Raw genomic sequence first — 22463 nt, forward strand, 5'->3', positions numbered from 1 at the left:
ATAAAGTAATCTGTTCATTCTGTCCACACTGAGTGTCTGCTGGGCCCAGTACTGTGTGAGGCCCCAGGAGAAAGGAGATGAACCAGGTATCTCTAAAGACCTGGGCTAACTTGGGGAGACACTCAGGAACAGATCATTACACAACAGCATGAAAAGGATGCACAGTAGCGCCTGTCGGGGGTGCTGGTGTGGGCTGGCTGAATAGTGTCCTGAAAAGGATATGTTCCAGGTCTAACCCCGATACCTGTGAATGTGACCTTATTGGGATAAGGGCCATTTGGATAAGGACCTTGGCAGATGTCATGGAGTTAAGATGAGGTCACGCTGGAGTAGGGTGGGCCTTACATCCAATGACTGGTGTCTTTATAAAGTTTTGGAGGCACATCCAGGGACGATGGCCATGTACAGGTGGAGGCAGAGATTAGAGAGGGGCTGTCCCAAGCCAAGGGACACAGGGGATGCCAGCAACCACGGGACACTGGGAAGGGCAAGGAAGGGTCCACCCCGAGGGCCTTCAGAGGGAACACGGTCCTGACACCTGGATTTCTGGCCTCCAGAACTAGGTGGCAGTAAATCCCTGTTGTATCCAGTTGTTCCCTTTGCGGTCACTTTTCACGGAAGTCCTGGGAACTAATGCCCCAGTCCCGCCACTACCCCAGCCATGTGGGGTAGCGGTGGATCGGGACGTCCTTCTAAGAGAAGCAATCTTGAGCCGTGTCACAGGTGAGGAGTTAGGAGTTAGCCCAGTGGGGGAAAAGGTGAAGGCAGCACTCACCGTCATCAAGCCAGCCACCTGTGGGAAGCAGGCTGGGTTTAAGGATTTCTAACCTGGGCTCCTTGAACTCCCAGGGTCCCCCTACACGTGTGCTTCGATTTTGTGCCTTTTCTTGGGGAGAAACGCATCCCTTGCATTTGAGTTTTCGAAGGACCATGTGGCCTTCACAGTCACACACTGGCAATGTCAAGAAGGTTTGGCAGGACTGGCTGGGAGGTAAGGCTGGTGGGGTCACCAGCTTGATTGTGACCTTGCTGACACCAGCAGGGCAGGGAGGTAAACTGATGCAATGGAGCAGAGCCTTTCTCTCAGGAGCAACCGGCCTTGGCCTTGGCTTTCAGTTGGATGTTGGAGGTGAGGAGGAGGGTGCGGAGTAGGCTCCTCTGTTTCCAGTGAGGGCAGCGGGAGGGTGAGGAGGATGTTGCCTCAGATGAAGTCAGGCCTTTGGTTTTTGCTCGGCCACTGGCCAAGGCGATGACACAGGAGGAAGAAGGGACGGAGAGCTATGAAGGGGCCTGGTTGGTTTCCTTTTGCAAAAGCTGTTTGAGGCGACTTGGAGGCAGCTGGCTCTGAGGCGGTGCTCACGGAGGGGATCTGGCCTCTCCTTGGCTGGATTGGTCCCTCAGGTTTGGGAAGAGGGCACAAAGGCAGGACAGAGAAATGTCAAGGAGAGAACCCCCCAAAAGAGAGTAAGATGCAGTAGCCAAGAGGAAAAAGACAGGAGACGAGAAGTCGAAGACAGGAAGACTTCCCAGAGAAACTGGATAGTCAATAGCATCAAATCACACCGAGATAATTAGCTGAATTTAAAGCTGAAAAGTGATTCTCTCAGAGAAACATCTGTTTTAAAATATTAACAAGGAGTATTGTTAAAAGGATGGTGAAAATTCGAATAAACCTTGACTTCCATAAGACTAGAAATAAGAGAAGGCCTCTGACGCTAATGATGTAGGTAGGAGAGTAAGTGTAATTATTAAACAGACTGAAGGCCTCTGGGCATTTGCCATTTGCACATTTCTTGGGTGGATCAATTCATGAGGCAATATGTGATGGTGCTTGTCTGCTACTTTTGTAGACAAGCCAAGCAGTATTGGGCAACAGATTGGAATTGGACATAATTTTTAACCATATTCTATGCTTCACCCAATATTCTACTTGCTATTCTCCAAATAAGCTAGATTTTCCTGCTTTTATACTTTATCTTAAGCCATTCCTGCCTTTCCCTTTGATGTGGCTTGGGATGTGTCACCATCCCTCTCCACTCCATTCACCTGTGTCTAAACCCAACCCCATCTGACAAGGCCATGTCAAGTGTCTCCTCCCTCCCACCAACTTTTCCTGGTTCCCTCTGCTGGAAGGGCTCTGTCTGTGGCTTATTAAGGCCAGGGATAGCAAAGCCGTGACTTTCTCTTAGAGTTGCTGGAAAAAGAGAGCATACCTTTATCTCTCAGCTCAGTGCCCCACACGCCCTGAGCACTGCCTACATTCCTGCTCAGTTGAATTCCGTTGCTGAAACACACACCACCCTCCAGGCGGGAAACCGGGATTCTCGAAGTGTTTGACTCAGGGCCTCGTGGTATGTTGTAGCCTCTGGGAAGGTTTGGATGTGTGGGGAATGGTTTTGGATGTGTGGTTCAGGCTGATGGAGATAACAGCAGATGCAATCCTTTCAATCATCTTAGGAGAGAAGAGCTCTTGGCACCTACTAGTGAACACACACATTCCCTGAGTACAGAGCGCCCGTGTCCTGGGTAGCAAACACAAGTGAGTCATAAACCAGCAATAACTTTGGGGGGCTAATTGGGCTGGTTTTTAATTACTTTCAAGATAAAAGCATGCTGGCTCTCATGATTTTTTTTTTTTTCCTATGGCGGTTTTATTTGAAGTGAAACCATTGATGAAAAGCCTCATTGAGATTCCCATGCCCACAGACTAGGTGTGATTTTTCTAAAAGTCATGGAGTGGTTTTCGAATCAAAGCACTATGATTCTCTTCTGGGGCTTCAGACTCACCATCTGTAAAAGATGTCCGAAGTTGTCTTAGATCAACAAGCACTTCCGGATGTGAGCTGTGCCAAATGTCCTAGAATGCTTGCTAAAGCATAGGGCTGAACCTCCTCAAAACTCCTCATTTGCTAGGTCTGCAGGTCAGTAGGTGAGACACAAGAATGTGAATTTCTAACAAGTGCCCCCATCGTGTGGATGCTGCTGGTCTGGGGACCACATTTTGGGAGCCCTCGCTGTTGAGCAGCAATACAGGGAGGACCCTGTCTCGGGTAAGGTTTCCAAGGGGCAGAGCCTGAGGGCAGTGGGGTTGGGCTGTTCATCAGGATAAGAACCACGAAGAGTGAGGGAAACCTGATAAGGAAGGGGGAAGAGCCAAACAAGGATGTCAGGTGAAGTCAGGCCTTTGGTTTTTGCTCTGGAGCATAAAAGGCAGAGTTGTCCCGACCTTTGTACTCTTTTTTTTTTTTTTTGAGACAGAGTGTCACTCTGTTGCCAGGCTGGAGTGCAATGGCGTGATCTCAGCTCACTGCAACCTCCACCTCTGGGTTCAAGCAATTCTCCTGCCTCAGCCTCCCGAGTTGCTGGGACTACTGGCGTGCACCATCACGCCCAGGTAATTTTTGTAGTAGAGATGGGATTTCACCATGTTGGCCAGGATGGTCTCAATCTCTTGACCTTATGATCCACCTGCCTCAGCCTCCCAAAGTGCCGGGATTACAGGAGTGAGCCATCTGTGCCTGACCCCAACCTTTGTATTCCTAAGAGTCATCTTGGGCTGTGCTTCAATGTGGAGGGTCATTCTCAGAGTAAAGCTATGAGCCATTGTCAGTCATTCTCCCAAAAGCTGGGGTATGGGGCAGTTCCCCAGCAAAGGGCAGGACTCAGGTAGTCTCGATTGCATATTCTAATTTCACAGATAGGGGTATGGGAATCAATGAAGTTTAGTTGGAGACAAAGCCTTGTTTGGAGTGTATGCTGCTGTGTTCAGGGCCTGCACACCCTCTGCCCTTTTCTTTAACCAGGACAATTTCTTGATGCATTTACAACTTTACTATTTTTTCAGATTTCTACACACACTTTTTCAATGTTACAGTCATGTGGTTCATAGGCTTTTTCCTTCTTTTGATAAACATAGCATTGTAAGCACTTTCTCATGTTGCTATATAGACTTTATATTCATTATTTTAAAGGCCCTACATTACATCCAATACATCTGCCTCCATCTCCCCAACTAGTCTGTGGTGGGCAGAATAATGTCCCGCCTCCCACAAAGATGTTCATGTCTTAATCCCTGAAACTTATAAATATGTTACCTTGGCCAAGGGGACTTGGGAAATGAGATTTAGTTAATAACCTGGAGATGGGGAGGGTAGCCTGGAATTTCCAGGTGGGCTCAATCTAATCCAAGGATCCTTACAAGAGGGAGGAAGAAGGGTCAGAGTCCGATAAGGAGATGTGATATTGGAGGCAGAAGTTTGAGCGATGCAGGGCTGTGAGCCAAGGAATGCAGGTAGCCTCTACAAGCTGAAAAAGGCAAGGAAGAGAATTCTCCCCCAGAGCTTTGAGTAAAGAACCCAGCCCTGCCACCACCTTGATTGTAGCCCAGTGAGGCCAGGTTGGACTTCTAGAGAGAACTGGAGAATACCACATTTGTGTTGTGTAAGCCCTGAATTTGTGGTCAGTTGTCGTAGCAGCCACAGGCAGCTCGTGCTCAGCCTTTGTGTATCTGATCATGGCAGTTCCTCCGCCTCCCTGCGGGAGACAAGGCATCTCCCCAAAGCTAGTGTTTACTGGATGTTGTTATGTTCTGAACATTGCACTAAGGGTGGTTATGTCATTTAATTGCTTCCAGTAACCCTCTGAAGCAGATACCCTTATTGTCTTCATCTCATGGTGAGGAACCAAAGGATGCTGAGTAACTTGCTCAAAGCCACACGAGTAACCAGATCTGGGATTCAGGTGCTGGGACTCTGTGGTGTGATTCCAGTGACTTCCTGACCACTGATGCCACAGTGATAGCGACCAGTTGGGTCTTGGGGAGGGCTGTCTTGTTCCTGCTCATTGCCAGTCATAACTGGTGTCATTTATCAAACAGTAACTCCACACCCCACCCTGCCCAAATGCTTTCCATTCAGTATCCTCAGTGCACTGATGGCAAGGCAGCATTTTTGCAGGACGTGTTATTGCATGCATTTTATGAAAGAAGAAATTCAGAGAGGGTATACAGCCCATCCAGTGTAGGTCGGCCTGGGGCTAAACCTACAGGCCCAGACCTGTCTAACCTCAGCCTGTGCTGACTCCAAAGTTCTTAACCACATGCAATGCCACATGACCAGAGCAGGTGATTTCTGCCTTCGTCAGCTTTATCGTCAGTTCATCATGATGCATCAGCTCTGCACAGGAATCCAAAAGACCTTTCAGCTCTTATATTTGTGCTTCACGAAAAGTAATCTGTGCGCATCATCTTGGATAACTGTCTCTGTCACTCAATAGCAGTCATAGATGGAGGCACAGCCCCGCATCTGAATTAGAGCTGATGACGCTCACTGTCACCCAAGGACAAGATGAGACACAGCCCAGCTCTGGACAGGTCAATGGTGGCCCTTGAAATTCCCTCAAGCCATGTCCTGACTGACCCCTCTGCAAATCTGCCACACAATATTAGAGCACATTATTTTCCTCATAAAACTCTTTAAGTTATAGCCACGCGGTGCTTCAGGATGGGGATATGTTCCGAGAAATGCGGTTGGGGGATTTTGTTGTGTGCGAACCTTGTAGATTGTACAAACCTGGATGGTATAGCCTCTTACGCACCTAGGCCATATGGTATGGCCTATTGTTCCCAGGCTAGAAACGTGTATATGTGTGACTGTGCTGAATACTGTAGGCAATTGTAACACAGTGGTAAGTATTTGTATATCTAAACATATCTGAACATAAACAGGATACAGTAAAAGTACAGGCTAAAAGGTAGAAAATGGCCTACCTGTATAGGACAACTCCCATGAATGGAGCTTGCAGGACTGGCAGTTGGTCTGGATGAGTGAGTGAGTGAGTGAGTGGTGAGTGAATAGGGAGGCCTAGGACAGTATTGTCTACTACTGTAGACTACGAGCATTGCACACTTAGGCTACACTACTTTTATTTAAACAAACAATTATACTACAACGTTCTGATGACTACAGTGTCAGTAGGTGATGAGAATTTGTCAGCTCCATTGTAATCTTATTGGACCACTGTCATATATGCAGTTCTTCATTGACTGAAAGGTTGTTATGCGGTGTGTGACTGTATATCTAAAACGTTCATAAACCTTTTTGATGAGTTGATAAAGGCAGGATTCTAGTTTAGGGAGCTGCTTTCATAAATCTCTTCTTTCTCATCACCTGCACTAGCAGTTGGGGAGCCATTTATTACAGCCCCTTATAAAATCACCTTCCCTAGGGTATTTCCAGTGCAGAGGTAGAGTGCTTACCCTGGGCTGCAGAAAATGGGCCTCTTCCTGGGCTTGCTTCCCACTTCCACGCTCATACCGTCTCCGTGTGTTGGGTTCATATTTCTACATTAGCGACCTGACAAAGGTGACTTTTAGAGACTCGGGGGACTGCGGCTGCTGAGGGTCTGCAGCATAAGGCAGTGTAAGCCCTGGGTAGACTTTGCAGTACTGCTGGCTTGCATCTGAGAGAAAGCTTCTGCCCAGGACTCCGTGAGGCACTCAGGGCAGGTTTGGTGGAATTCAGGCACTCAGGGCAGGTTTGGAGGAATTCAGGCAGAGTAGATCCATAGATATGTCCACTGTTATTAAGCCAGTGGTTGGGGGATCCAGGACTAGAATCCCGCTTCTCCAGTTCTCGGTCTGCTGCTCCATCCAGTTGGACCTGACCATATTCTTAGCTATCTTTGTGGCAGACACTCACAGAGAGACACATGTGGGGGATTTTACGTAGAGTGTCTCATGATATGATCACTAAATTATCCTCAGAGGGTCTAAAACAGTGTTCATATCAGTTTCTGAGTCATCCATGACCCCTCCAATAATGGTTCCATTAAGAGGCTGAATGAAGGTCAGTTTTGTATTTCACTCATTCTTAGCTGTAGTGATGTTGGGAAATCTATAGATGTGAGTCTTTCTTCTGCTGAGTATAAACTTGGGACGCTGGTGAATATGATAGGGCTAAAATTGTGTAATTGTGACTGAGTCTAAAGAACACAAACGATCGTATGGAAGAAATCTTGCAGCTGAATAAACTAATAACAAACCCAGAGAGGTTAAATAGAGGGGATGGAATAAGAGAAATGTGCAAGGTTTTGTCATGGTTAGACTATCCTGGATTTACTATTGGCTGATAGAATATGTGAGTAGGTGACATTAAATTTTACAGTAGAGTTATATATTCCATTTTATCCTTTTATCTACTAAAACGTAGCAATATTATCTCCTTTTGCCTAGGATTACGGGACAACTACCACAGTACAAGCGATCAAATTGCCCTCAAAAATCTCCAGTCTGATGTCACAGAGGCGAAATCTGACTTCACCAAGGTAACATACATTTCTAACTTCTAGAATAGTCAGCAAAATGCACCCATCTATAAAATATAATCACTGGCCTACTTGTGATGTGATTGCGTTTTATTTTATTTAGTCAAAAATTGAATTAATGCAGCAAACAATCTAACCATGCTATAGATTTAATTATTCTTTTATCATCTTCAGCAACAATTTGTAAGCTTGCAGCATCTTAGAATATGGCAATTGCTCTCAATTTTAAACTAAAATTCATCTGCTGGAGAGAGAGACAGAAAGAGAGGGAGAATGATGCCATACAGCATTTTGAAGATGCAAAAGAGATATTCTGAAATCTAACAAGCTGGTATAGGTTGTTAGAACTGCAAAAAGTGTCAGTGGTCTGAACAGGGAAGAAAATCAGAGGTCATATTTATAAAACGAAATATTTCAGATTGTAGGGAACAAAAGAGCTTGGTGTACAGTGGTTAATATTGTCAATGTATCATATACCAGGCTGTGACTAATCGACCGATTCAGTTAATCCTTCCCATAGCCCCACGAGACAGGTACTGCTCTTATATTAATACCTAAAAACCAGAAAACTACAGCTTCAGTAGGTGACTTGCCCCAAATCTCACAGCTCGTATAATCTGCCTGGCTCTGGAGCTTTTGTTCTTAGCTTGGTCTAAAGGACTGTCGTGGTGGAAGTCTCTTTTAAGTTAACAAGATTTACAGTATGGACTTTCTCACCTTAAAAAACTGTCCAGGATGTTACAGTTTACAAGGCATCTGCTATCTGTCACAGATGGAGATTCTGCCGCCAGTTTTTGTAGTTCTAAGAGAGAGTGGAATTATAAGAATCACTCTCTTATAACAGATTAAAGTAACAAAGATACCTGTTAAATATTTTTTTTACCCAAAATGCTTGTGTTAGGTATTACTTTGATTTAGCTCTGTGTTTAATAAAGGTCAACATTTCCTTCAGAGACTTGGGGACTGAAATCCCACAAGATGGAGAAAGGAAGTTATTTGGGGTCCTGAGATTTACTCATCAATATTTAAAGCCCTTTCTATGTGAAAGCACCAAGCTCACTGTCTCAAGATGTAAAGATGCATGGCTGTAATTAATTTGCTCCCTCAGAGCGGGAGTCAGAGCCCTGGGTTTGGGGAGGAAAATGTGTGGAAAGAGCAGTGGATCACTGAGAGCTGTCCTTGGGTGGAGATGCCAGTTAGGAGGAGAGAGATCGAGTCAGGGAAGGGCGTGGGGGCAATCCCGCTGAGCTCCACCGCTACTCTTTTTTAAGACAGATATCAACTGAGGATCTTTGTCACCTGTTTTTCACATTGAGCTGGCAAATTTCAGCATTTTCCTATTAATGTCACAAATTAATCATTTAGTCACTAATGTTGATGTCCATGTTTGTGGCTATGTGGCTGCATCCCTGTAACACACACACACACACACACACACACACACACACACACACACACACAGACTTCTCTTTCTCTCTTTCTCTCTCTCTCTCTCCCCTTTCGCTCTCATGCTTGGTCATTATCTGTGACTGAGTTCAATAACTCTGGAAATTATACCTTCTGACCACCTGCTCTGGCATCATTTGGATCATCTAATTTGGTCAGTAGGTGACTCAAATTTTCCTCCTAACTTGGTATGTTTAGAGCTCGTCCCTGGGCGTGCGCTAGAAGGTTGCCATAAGATGATGAAACACGCCAGGGACTGCCCTGCTGCCCTGCGACTGTGGCTGCCGTAAGTCTCCGCCTCTCCTCCAGGGCCCCCACAAGATTGATCATTTTTCCTTCCAAAATGCATTCAAGCTGTAGCAATGATAGGAAGTCACCTTTTCTGCCAAATGATTATTTAAAAGGAATAAATATAGAACAGAGTTCTTTTCTTTAAAAAATTTTTTTAAAATTTTTCCTCTTAATAAAAGTAAGAGCAACCCCATGCAGAAACAGGAAAATACAGAAACAAATAAGAAAATCTTTATCTGTACATTTTCCTCTATTTTCCTCATGCATTTTAACATAAGACTGTGATGTCATTTAACTTTTGTAGCTCTCTTGTATTATTCTCTTATAATATCCCATCATAAGCAATTCCTCATGTCATTTAAATTATTTGTAATTTGTATTTTTAATTTCTGCAGAATATAAGATGCAGTTGTGCAGTCACGATTTACTTACCCACTCCCCTTAAAAAAAAAAAAACAAAACAGTGATTCTTGGTGGTTGTGAGGGAATGGAGAAAAGGGACTGGGAAGTGAGTGTTTACTGGGCATAGAGGTTCAGTTTTACAAGACGAAAAGAGCTCTTGAAATGGATAGTGGTAATGGTTGTACAACATTATGAATGCATTTAATACCACTAAGTTGTACACTTAAAAATGGCTAAGATAGTAAATGTTATGTGTATCTTACCACAGTTTAAAAATTGGGAGAAAAAATAGATTCTTTCTGGCTTTTCAATGCTTTATGTCACACTGCATTGAGTTCTTTGTTTTTAGTAACTCCCTGGAAAGGCCAAAGTTTCACGATGCAGAGTGAGAAAAGATCAGATTTTTCCATTTGTCTTTAAACTGTCTTCCCCTGTTGCTACATAATTGAGCAAGCTCATACATTGAAAAATGCGCTTCCATTCAGGATGAAATGCCCCTAGGCTGAGAGTGACCATGGCTCCAGATCAACTCAAAGGAGGAAGGCAGGTTTGCAGCAAATGCGGAGAGGACTGCAGGGTCTTCTGTGGGAAGCTGCAGCCAAAGAATCTTCGGCCAAGTACAGCATAGGTTGCAGAGCAGCAATGGGGAAAAATTCAGGTTTCAAGGTAGAGATGGGAGGAGAGGCTTATTCTTTGGTGAAATAAATTGCTACAGGAATGGAGGTATTGTCACTCCAGTGGCTTAAGAGCCGATTCCTCTGATCATCTGCTACTTGACTCTTTCTGGCTTCAATTTACGAAATTACGCCCTCTTAGAAATACCTCAAGGCATAAATATAAAGTTAAAAACAGTCAATAAAAGCATAAAACTGTGAAAGCAGTTACCAGCACTACAAAATCATCTTTGAAACATTTAAGATAAATCAATATCTTAAAGCAGCATCTCTGAGAAAGAAAATGTGAAAAAATGTGTTGTGTGGTGCTGGTCAGGAAATGGATGGTTCACCAATCCGAGACAAAACCCAGCCACGCATCTGACCTCTCTCCAACACGAATGTTCCACCGTAAATATGAGATGATTTTTATCCTCCTTTTAAATCAAATCTGTTAGTTTTATTTTAGATGAAAGGAATCTCTTTGTAAAGACATGTTTAGTTAACCCAGTAGAAAGGAGGATGGAATGTCACCCTGAAATAGCTTGATTTGAGAAGATGTTTGGCGTAAAGGATGTAATTACTTTCTAGAGAAAATTTGCCCAGTTTTAAAAGCAGTCGACTGACTTAGGAACATTAAATAACCCCCCATCTCATCCCCTTCTTGGTTTCCGAGACCCAGAAGAGGAATGCAACACAAAATGATGTGTTAGGGGCTGAATCGCATCCCCCCAACCCCCACTAAATTTATATGTTGAAGTCCTATCCTCTACTTTCTCAGAATGTGACTGCATTGGGAGGTAGCATCTTTCAAAGAAGTGATTAAGGTTAAGTGAGGTCATTAGAGTGGGTCCTAATCCAATCTGACTGGTGTCCTTATAAGAAGAAAAGTTTAGGACCCAGACATGGGGCAGAGGACAGAGGAAGGACCATGTGAAGATGCAGGAAGAAGATGGCCGTCTACAAGCCAAGGAGCGGCCTCAGAAGAAACCAGCCCTGTGACACCTTGATCTCAGACTTCCAGCTCCTAGAACTGAGAAAATCAGTTCAGTTGTTTAAGTCACGCAGTGTGTGGTACTTTGGTGCTATGGTAGCCCTGGCAAACTCACATAGATTTTTAAGAGGTTGGACCTTATCTTCAATCATTTAATGGGTCTCACTGACAGAATAGGGTTTAATACACAGAACTTCCCAAACAAGAGTGTCCTGTGTATTAAAGAGCAAAGAGTCCTCCAGTGTTTCCTTTTCAATATCTCCCAGTTTGTTGTTTTGGGGACTTTTGTCAAAACTGAGACTACACACTGGGAAAATGCAGCACTTGGCACATAGTAGGTGCCCAAATAAATACGTGGAATGTACAGTTAAAGAGTTTGACCGTGACTGTATGTTATGAATAATAGAATTGCACCTAAAAAGTTACATGACTTCTACATTTCTATCAGCAAAATTTCAATGTATTGGATATACAATGAGTCATTTCTGTTTATGTAATTCAGGTAAACTCAAATGCATTCCATTGTAAATTCCACTGAAATATGGCATCACTTTGATGTGAACCCTCCTCATTCCTTTGTAGGTTAGATTATGTCGGATATCCACTCATTTCTGCCAGGTCATGGGAAGAGTACTGGAGAATTACATCACACATTGGTATCTTGAGAGGGCAAATCGATTTTTCTTTGGAACTGGGCATTCATCAGTATTTGTCCCTCAGGAGCAGCGTCACCTTGACATCCTGAGTGACTCCAAGGCTTCAGAAATAAGTTCAAGTTCATGCCGTTCATGATTGCTCTTCCCTCATCCATTCACATCTCATAGAGTCAAAAAATCACGGTCACACTTGCCAGGCCCCACTTAATGAAACAGTGGCTAATTCCTTATCCTGTCCTCTGGGCCTCTAGGATCTTCTGGAGGGACGTACAGGCCTGCAGCTCCTCAGCACAGCCTGGGGGCATCCCTCAGCATGCACGGCCCTGAGCTCTGACTGTGGCTTCAGGGCTCAGTCCCGACATGTAGCCAGAGTCAGGCATTTCCCATTCCTGTCATTCCAGGGTGAGATGACATTCACTCATTCCCAGCAACACACCCCTCGTTGATGCCAAGCTCACGGGTGTCATGGTGTCCTGAGCCTGAAGAATAGGTACACTCTTGATAGTGGAGACCACAGTATGAGGAAGCCTGGAGGACCCCCCGAGAATCACCCCTGTTTTCTCCTTGCTTAGCAGCTGTGACAGCCAAAGGCCCTGTCCAAGTTTCTGTAGCCAGTATGGGAGTCTCAGCTCACGCTAGACCCCAGCTGGCCTGAGTCCTAGGCTGGCATCCTTCCCACCATATCCATGCAGAAGAATCACTTGGGAGCTGGTGAAAGACACAGATTCTAGGCTTTGTCCCCATAGATCCTGAGCAACCTAGGTCCAAGGAGGGAGAGGTCTAGAAATCTACATTTTTAACATGTCCTCCCCACCAACACACACACACACACACACACACACACACACACACACACACCCCATCTCTCTCTCTCACTCACTCACTCTAGGTGGTTTCTATGCAGGCACTCCCTGGCACAAACTTTGGGAAACATTGCCCTGTAAAATAAGACCTACACTGCAGTTTCCAAAGTGGGTCTTTTTTTTTTTTTCTTCAAAGAGCAGTCTCAAAGGAATTCCTACTGGGTATGATTGCACTCCTCGTAGGGTACACAAGAGCAATTATGATCAGAACTAAATTTAACTAAAATGGGAGGGACTGTGTACCAAGGGAAATAGGCACCAGGTGCATTTCAGTTTTCTTGTATGTAAACTACATCCATAAAAAGTGGTACAAGTGGAAAGGATTCAGGGTGCTGCAGAAGTGTTGGGGCTGCAGGCTGGAATCTCCCTGGAAGCTCTAAGAACACTGATGCCTGGGCCTCCCTGCCCAGGAATTCCAATGTAATTATCTGGGAATGAGGCCTGGGCATTGGGGTTTGGATGAGTTCCCAGGTGACTGATGAACCCTGGGCTGACAACTGCTAGAGAGGAAGCCCCACCTGACAGGATTTCCAGCAGAGCTAGCCTCAGGGAAGCAACGCATGATATGATCTGGAAGTGTGAGGTAGCCGTTGGGCTGAAAGAGAGGGCTGAATGTCCCCTTTCATGACTTGGTGCTACTGCATTGACTGTTTTTTTTTTTTTTTTTTTTTTAAAGTAGCCAGGGATATTTTGGTTTATTTTTAAATGAAGTAAATTTTAAAATGACTCTCCTATCTATTTCTTCTTATTCACTCATCTCTGGGTATCTTTTGAATGTGCAACTTCCCATGTATCTTTTTTTTTTTTTTTAAATATATATATAATGTGATGGAGATTGTCATGCAAAACAAGCCAACCATCTTCTCATGCCTGACTCTAAGGATATAAAGCCCCTCAGGCAGCTAAGATCACACACTGGCCCTCCTGCAGCCATGTGGACCTGCCATGCCAAATGTCCAGCTAGTGGGAAACATGCAGTTATTTGAGTCAGCAAATATTAGTCCTGCTCTGAAGAAAATAAAAATGCTACTGTGCTTGCTGTCACCTCTTGGAATGAGCAAATACCCTGCTTCCAACACACACAGGCCCTTCCTCTCCAAAACATGTTGTCTTGAGAAGACCAGCAGCCTCACAACTTGTCTGTGTTTCTCAAAGTATGCGACCCAGATCACCTACATCAGAATCACGGGGATGTCAGTTGAAACGCAGATGCCTGGGTGCCACCCACAACCTACAGAATCAATCTCTGGGGCCTGGGGAATCTGCAGTGGTAACATCCCAGGCCATTCTCTGCATGTTGGGATTTGGGACCTGCTGTGGCAACTGTTGGGCATCCAGTTATGTCTTCAGGCCCCCAAAGCAAAGATTATCTGCAAGCAGTGGGAGTTTAGTGGTTACATATATTATTCCAGATCCTGTGTCATTCTATGCAAGGATTCATTGTAAGCATGTACCATAATGAATGTCTAAACGGGGGCCAGGACCCTGTTAGCCTTCACTGAGTGCTGGGGTGTAGTCCATCTTCTGTGTCGTATTTTGTAGTGCTTCATACATAATCATAATAGAAACAAATGAGTACAGACCTGGCTAGCTGCTTTGTTAAAAATCATAGCACACTCTTTTGGACACATGAGCAATTTACTGTTAGGACAATCTGCTGATTAGGAAAATTGAAACACCTTGGTCATTTAAAAATACTGGACAAAAACTCATGCAACTGATCATTGAAATTCAGCAAAGCTACATGTGCCTTGGTCCAGTGTCCCCTGTCCCCCCAGTTCTGATAGGTGAAATCAACTGATTGCCATAGTGTTGGTCTGGGCAAACGAGGGCATTTGATTTTTTTTTTTCTTTTTTCTTTTTTTTAATGTGTGTGTGTGTGTGTGAGAGAGACAGAGTTTTGCAGTTGTTGCCCAGGCTGGAGTGCAATGGCACAATCTTAGCTCACCACAACTTCCGTCTCCCGGGTTCAAGTGATTCTCCTGCCTCAGCCTCCTGAGTAGCTGGGATTATAGGCATGCACCACCATGCCTGGCTAATTTTGTATTTTCAGTAGAGTTGGGGTTCCTCCATGTTGGTCAGGCTGGTCTCAAACTCCCGACCTCAGGTGATCTGCCCGCCTTGGCCTCCCAAAGTGCTGGGATTACAGGTGTGAGCCACCGCGCCTGGCTGGGCATTTGATTTCTATTATTTTGCTCTCTGGACCTTGACCTCCATGATGCCAAGCAGCAGGAAGCAACTGAATTAGAGTCTAAACTGGCAAATGTGGAGGACTGCCAAGGACCAAGGTAGGGAGAGGCCTCCTGGTAACCACCGTTGCTGTTTCCTTTCAGGAGTGAGGACTCATCTCCTACGTAAACCTGCGGCCCCAAGTTCCAGCCCACCTCCAGAATTCTGTCTTTCCTCTCCATTGAGGATGCTAGCCTGTATTTGGGGGCTCCTGGGCTTGGTGGAGGTGGTTATCAGAAGTAGATGATCCCCGTTGACACATCATTAGGTAAATTAAGAATAGATGCCCAGCAGAGAAAACCAATTCATGACTCAGGCCAATGTTTCCAGAACGTGTAACTTGTCATAAACATCTAGTTTTCCTGCCTTTCCTGACATCTCTGAGCATCAGGTGTGCAGTAAAAAGCCTTGGACAAGACATCTGAGTGTTATGAACCAAGTGCTCCAGCATCCTGGTGGCCCTTGAAAGAGAGTTTACTGTTTGTGTTTCAATAGACTGCTTGAATAACTGGAATCTTTTTCTATTTGCAGGAGACCCTGGCATCACAAAACGCAAAAATGATTTCATCCTTAGTCATCTCCCAGATGATTGATGAGAATAAGCCAGAAGAAAACAGGGCCTCCTTGCCCCTGCCGTGTACGATTGGTCAGGCTCGTGCACATCACACCAAGCAATCTCTGGCTAATCGCAGCGGAGTCAGCATTCACAGGGCATTTGCGTTACTTCCGGGCAGATTAGGAATCCCAGCACCGTCAGATGAGCGAGGACCTGAGACAGAGCTGCCACCCAAAGAGGAGAGCCCCTGTGGGGGTCCCCGCAGAGGGTTTGCATCCATCACCATCACGGCCAGACGCGTGGGCCCCCCAGCCAGCGCCCTGCTGTGGGGGACTGTTGGGGACTCTCTGTGCCCCAAGTGCAGGGCTGAGGACACACTGTTCCAGGCGCCCCCAGCTCTGGCCAATGGCGCCCATCCAGGTCGGCATCAGAGATCTTTTGCCTGCACAGAGTTCTCCGGAAACAGCTCCATGGTGCGGCTGAAGGTTCCCGAGGCCCACACAGGGTTGTGTGAGAGACGCAAGTACTGGGTCACCCATGTGGATGACAAAGAGACCAGTTTTTCTCCAGACACCCCACTGTCAGGAAAGAGCCCGCTGGTGTTCAGTTCCTGTGTCCACCTCAGGGTGTCTCAGCAGTGTCCAAATTCAATCTATTATGTAGACAAGTCTCTCTCCGTCCCCATTGAGCCACCTCAAATTGCCAGCCCCAAAATGCACAGATCCGTCCTGTCGCTCAACCTCAGTTGTAGTTCCCACAGATTAACAGCAGATGGAGTAGATGGCCTAGTGAACAGGGAGCCAATAAGCGGAGCCCTGAAGCAGGAGCTGGTGGAGGGAGACCAGGACCTCGTAGGCCAGCGCTGGAACCCAGGTTTACAAGAAAGTCACTTGAAGGAAACCCCATCGTTGGGGCGGGTGCATTTGGGGACCGGCGCATGTCCTTGGAGTGGTTCTTTTCCATTGGAAAACACAGAATTGGCAAATGTGGGAGCTAACCAGGTCACTGTAAGAAAAGGGGAAAAGGACCATGCAACTCATTGTCGTGCCAGCGGTCGTGCCAACCAACTGTCCATTCACATTCCCGGCTGGAGTTACAGGGCAGGTGAGTGGTGCATGCATCTGCAGGAGGGTGACCTGTGTAAATGTCCAAGCAAGGAGCTATTGAGTGAGTTTCTTATACAAAACTTACTCTAAGAGGCATTTCTCAGTAGACTTGCAGTGATCTGCTCTGCTCATAGTTGACAACTGATAGCTCAGCATCGATGTCTGATTGGATAGATTTTTTTTAGTTGACACTTTTGTAGATTGTAAGAGGCCTTCTGTCAAATTCTTGTTCCCGATAGTTCCAGACCATATGTAATGAGAAGGAAATGATAGCCTCCAAAGGAAGTTAATTTACAACATGCCCAAACTGCTTTCCAAAAGAGGGTGAGAAGAATGAAATGCCATTCGCCCCCAGATGTTTCATCTCTCTCGCCAAACATCTGTGTATTTGGAAGCGTCCAGATTTCTGTACTTTTTACTTTTCAAGTTAGCCTCATTGATATAAAAGCTAGACTGCAAAGCTTCATAATGGAGTGTGTATGTGTGAATGTATGCATGTGAATGTGTGCATGTGTGTGCGTGTATAGCAATTATAGGACATTTTCTAAATCAGGCAAGTCAGGGAGTCTCTGTGCCAAAAAGTAGCAGCAGCAGCAATTTTCTGTCCCCCTGATTGTGTCTTCTGGGGCATCTCGGCCAGGATTTGTTGCTGTTTCTGCCATTTCCAGGGTCGGGCAGAATTCCCAAGGTGGGCTGCCCTGAGGACTCTTCACCTTTCTTGGGAAATCAAAAGAGGAAAGCAGGCATTTTTTGGAGGAAAGAGGCCAGATTTCTTTTTTCTCTGTGTAAACTTCTGATTTTCAACTTTACTTTCTGCAAGAGGCTCTGGTTTATGAATTACTGAATTTCTATTTGGAAAAAGGTATTTAAAGATATTAGTATACAATTGAAAATGCAGAATGTGCATAATAACTTTGCAGTACAACTTTGGTTCATTAAAGCTTTATTAATAAAAATGACTGGAAAACATTTAAAGTTATGATGTGTATAGAAATGTTAAATGATGTAATTAGTGTTAACAAGTACATATATATTTAATGCTCAGAGATTTTTAAGGCAATTTTGATATGGCTTTCAGATTGATTAAACCATTGAAATGCATGTCTTACAGACTTATTACAAGAAGGACAACATAAGCAGCTACCAGTGTTCCAAAGATAAATCCCACTTTAGTATTTAAAGACCTTGCTCAAGCAAAGCACTTCATCTTTCTTATTGATGATGATTCCAGAAATATACCACTGCATTGTTGTGTGTTACCCCAGTTAAAGCACATCCTCATTTTTAAACCACGTTTCATGGTGTGAAATAATAATTTGGATTTATAGTACTTTTCACCAGAGCCAGATCTCAAACACTCATCTCAGAGGAGGCCAGCAAGAGTGTGGAAACTTCCCCCAACTTACTTTTTGGCTTTGGTGGTGCAGAGAAGATTTTTTATTGTGATTTTGTGAAATGACTACTCCTGTAAGGGATTATCTTAGGCAAGCAGTGTAAATTCATTCTACATCCTATGGGCCAACATTCCCCAGAAAAAGCACATATCCCAGAGATTCACGAGTGGCTTTAAGCCATGAGGCTTCATTCTACCATTTGAGGAAAGAGATAGTCACAGAGGCCAGGGGAGTCTTGAATACCTTTTTAATAATTTCAGTAGCTTTGGGGGTACAAGCGGTTTTTGGTTACATGGATGAATTATACAGCGGCGAATTCTGAGATTTTAGCGCACCCGTCACCCAAGTAGTGTGTATGGCACCTGATGTGTTTTTTTAAATCCCTAGGCCCACCTCTCGCCCTCTCTTTTCTGAGGTTCTAAACCCATCATATCACTCTGTCTGCCTTTGCATACTCATAGCTTAGCTGTCGCTTATGAGAACATACAGTTTTTAGCTTTCCTTTCCTATGTTACTTCACTTAGAATAATAGCCTCAGCTTTAACCAAGTTGCTGCAAAAGACATGATTTCATTCCTTCTAATGGCTGAGTAGTAGTCCATGGTATATATATACCACATTTGGAACACCTCTTTGTAGAGTTGCTGATCTGTTATTTCTAGCTCAGTGGATGTGGAGGAGTGACACTCTCTGAACTCCCCATCTGGGTAACTAGAGCAGCGGGTAGATTGGATGTTTTTCGAGATCCCATCAAGCTTCAAAAAATTGCAGCTCTATTTGCCTAAAGTGGACTCTGCAAAGAAAAGAGGCTCCGTGTGATTCTGAGCCCTTCAGCCGCAAAGTTCAAAGCCACAGAGCCCTGGGGTGCACAGTGGGGCACTTGCCTCGGATGCCTACAAATGCAAACCCTCACCTACACGTGCACCCCTGGCTGTGTGCTCCCTCACTCAGAAACTAATTTCCAGTGGACTCTATTTCTTGTCAGGTGACAAGAAAGCACATCTGTCCATGCTGTAGAATTCTGGCCTGAAATTTACCAGCACAGCTCATTGACTTTAATGACCACAGGCTGTCCTCACACAATCTGCACAATGTTTGGAGGGTGAGCTTGCTGACCTTCAGTCTCAACAATACCTTTTAGCCATAATGCAAGAGCTTTCAGACTGCAGCAGTGCTCATTAAAACTCAGAGGAACTGTTTATATTTTCCTGTCTGGAACTGGAATCCTATCTGAGACATTCTTGACAGCCTCCTGTGGTTACACATGCTATTAGCAGTCTTCATACTTCATAGTTATTGAATCTGATTCTTTTTATCTGAAGGATTCCAAAATACCTCATGAGCAGGATCTTCTGTTGGCTGGCTTACTGACATTCAGCTGCTTGGTGGGTGCAGCCTGGGAGATTCTACAAACAGAGGAAAAGCAATTTTAGTTCTAGTCATTATGTCACTGGACAGAAAGTTTTACAAATTGTATTCATGATTGAGCCTCCAGGATATGCACCCAAAAGATAAGATTAGGAAAAATGAGACACAAGCACATCATGCAATTCAAATAGCTGTGTCTACTGAGACATAGCATTCCAATAGACATGTGGGCACCTGCTCTCGTCTCGGGCTGAAGGTTAAGGAATTGGTTCTCTCTTTGCTTATCTCCTCGGTCCCTGCATATTTTGTCTTTACATCTCTACTATTGGTAAGCATTCGGATAGCACCATGTAGGTGGGCATTGGACAAATCTTCGCATCTATCATAAAAAAAATTAATCTCCATTCTTGTCATCACCATCATCATCTTCATCATCATCATCTTATTCATAACCACAACATATGTTGTAGAAGTCCTAGGCGCCAGGTCCTGGGCTGCATCCATTATTTTGAGTCATTCAACCATCTATAAAGAGTATCATTATCCTTATTTTTCAGACAACACAAATGAGGCTTGAAGAATAAATGATTTGCCCAAGTCCACGTGGCCAGTTGGTGCTAGAGCTGTGTACTGGTCTCCTGCTGTTCCCTTCTCAGTGACAGCCCCAGGCAGGGCAATTAAGATGGTGGTGAGTCAGTGGCAGGCCCCAGCTCACCGCCACTATCAAAGGTGGTATCTGAAAGCTGCTGCTTGTGAACGTCTGGAGTAATACTAGTATTTGGTTGCCAGTTACCGCGGTAGACTATTAGAAGAGTGAACTGCAAGTTAATTTATGAAAAAATGTAATAAGCCATATTATTTGATGCGGTTAAAATGTATTGGCTCAGAAATCCTCCTCAGCCTGAAATCCAGTTCTTTGTGGTGGCCCGTGAAATATACCATGTTGATCCAAATGGTTCCTGACTCACTGGATGTGCATGCCTGACTCACTATTGACTTAGACACATTTCTTCCTGACAATTTTATTGTGCATCTGTGGCTTAAATCTGAAGCTTTTCTCCGTTTCTGAGATATCCAAGTAGAGGGAGCAAAATCTTCCGACGATGGTAGATGCTACTGAAGAAGAGATTAGTGAATACACTGTCCACACCTCTTTGCGTTTACGTTCTATGGTGGACCCATGTTGCATCTCCTTCAGTCAGTGCACAGGCTTTGGTGGCATTGGTCTGAGATGTCCTCAGTGGAGTTTAGCATCACTAGTGAATAAAGATGTGGATGATTGGAAGGCAGAAATCCCTGCCAGGTCTCCAAATGAGCACTGTGCCTACTCGCACTTAGATGGTATGGTACTGCCACGTTAATAGCAAGTGAGGTTTATCTCACTTACACCACTCAAAGGAAGAGAACAAACCATGCACACATAAGCCAAGCCTACCTGGAGGAGAGAAGCCTGCATTAGACTCCCGCTCTCATCCCATGAAGACTTTTTACTAGAGGAACCAGAAGATATTTTACAAATGTGATTTTTTTTTTCTTTAATGATCTAGAATTGGGATCAGCAACCTTTTCTTTTTCCCTTCTTTTGTGAAGGGCCAGATTGAAACTATGTGTTTGGCTTCATGGGGCATATGGTTTCTGTAGCAACTACTCAACTAACAACTCAGTCTTCAGATACCACCTTTGATAGTGGCAGTGGAGATGGGGCCTGCCATTGAGTCACCACCACCTTAACTGCTCTGCATGGGGCTGTCACTGAGAAGGGCACAGCAGGAGACAACTTGCTGTTGTAGTGCAAAAATCAGCCATCAACAATGCATAAATACATAAATGTGGCTGTTGCCAATAAAACTTTATTTACACTAACAAGAAGTGGGCCAGATTTGACCTGCAGTCTATAATTTACTGACTTCTGGTCTAGTATTCAACTAAATCCATCCCCTAAGGTAAACTTTACTCTGTTTCCCAGTATTGCATGTTGGATTCTCTAGAAATCAGACTCTGAGGTGGAGATGAATGGGCAGGGTATTTACTGGGGAATGTTCTGGCATACAACATCCAGGAAAGGAAGCAGGACTGGGCAGAGGGAGAAGGTGTTCTGTGGTGCAGTCATAAGCAAGGCCTCTGCCAGCCACTTAGGGAACTCTGAATCTGGGATAGGCCTTCAAGGTTATTCTGAGTTTCTGTAAGGGGACTGGGCCCTTATATTTCCCAGGAAGGTATGTGACCTTGGGTGAGGCAGCTCTCTTCAGTCAGCCAATTCCTGTGGGGCGGATCGCCGAGGGCACTCTTCCTACAGGACTTCCAGCAGCTGGGGGAAGAAGCTCTTCTTTCCTGAAGGGAGATCTGAGCAGTATAATACAGTGTCCATCACAGCTGGCCATTCTGCCATTCAGTCTGTGTTTTCCACTCTGTAATTCCATAATGTTCTGAAATAAGTCAAGGATCTTGCTAGGCTAGACCCGGGGCAGGGGATTGGTGGTGAGCACTATAGACCTTAGCACCTGTATGAGGAGGCTAGTGCAGAATTCGACTCTCTCACTCTTGATGTTTGTTCATTCAGCAAATATATATTGGACAATTGTCCCGGAGTGGGAGCAGTGACTTGGACAAGGTAGCAGTAGTGAAGGTATTGAGAAGTGGTCAGATTCTGGGGCTATGTGTTCAAGGTAAATCAACAAGGTTTGCCAATGGATCAGATGGTTTGGCAGTCCCACGCTGACTCCAAGTGACTGCAGGTGTGCCTAATGCCCTCCTGGTTTTCTGAGGCTGCCTCTACCCTGCAAAGCTTCCCCACTTTGCTGCTGCTGGCTGGCGGACATTCACATCACACCTGCACAGTTCTTCCTAATGAAGTGGGTACATGGTTGAGAACCAGGTAAACAATCTTACAATAGTCTTTTCTTACCTTTAGGGAAGCCAGAAGAATTGAGCAGAATGAGTTTTTGTGTTTTGTTTCATTGTTAACAGCAAGATAAGCCAGAGAGTCTTAGAATCAGCTGATAAATGGACAAGAACTCAGCCCCTGGTATTTAGCAGCAGCTCTACGGCAGGCATGAGCAAACCACCGGGACTCCAAGATCAGCCTGCTGCCTGTTTTTGTAAATAGGCTCTTTTGAGACAGAGCCATGCCAATTTATTTATGCATTGTTCTGTGGCTGCTTTCACACTGCAACAACAAAGTTG

The 22463-nt window shown here is 44.8% G+C and overlaps 1 protein-coding gene across 5 annotated transcripts in view; it reads left to right on the forward strand.

Moving 5' to 3' along the window:
* Positions 1 to 22463, forward strand: part of C9H10orf90 (chromosome 9 C10orf90 homolog) — a 248427-nt gene that overhangs the window by 149753 nt on the left and 76211 nt on the right. For 3 of the 5 annotated variants that reach the window (XM_023224352.2, XM_023224355.2, XM_023224354.2), the window contains 2 exons: positions 7232 to 7323; positions 15389 to 16517. In XM_023224352.2, coding sequence (XP_023080120.1) covers positions 7232 to 7323; positions 15389 to 16517 — 1221 coding nt within the window. Of the gene's footprint in view, positions 1 to 388; positions 1130 to 7231; positions 7324 to 15388; positions 16518 to 17187; positions 17620 to 22463 lie in introns of those variants that run through there. The other 2 variants (XM_023224356.1, XM_023224353.2) reach the window with 2 other exon arrangements.

The sequence above is a fragment of the Piliocolobus tephrosceles genome, chromosome 9 (assembly GCF_002776525.5).
Source record: "Piliocolobus tephrosceles isolate RC106 chromosome 9, ASM277652v3, whole genome shotgun sequence".
NCBI classification, from domain to species: domain Eukaryota; kingdom Metazoa; phylum Chordata; class Mammalia; order Primates; family Cercopithecidae; genus Piliocolobus; species Piliocolobus tephrosceles.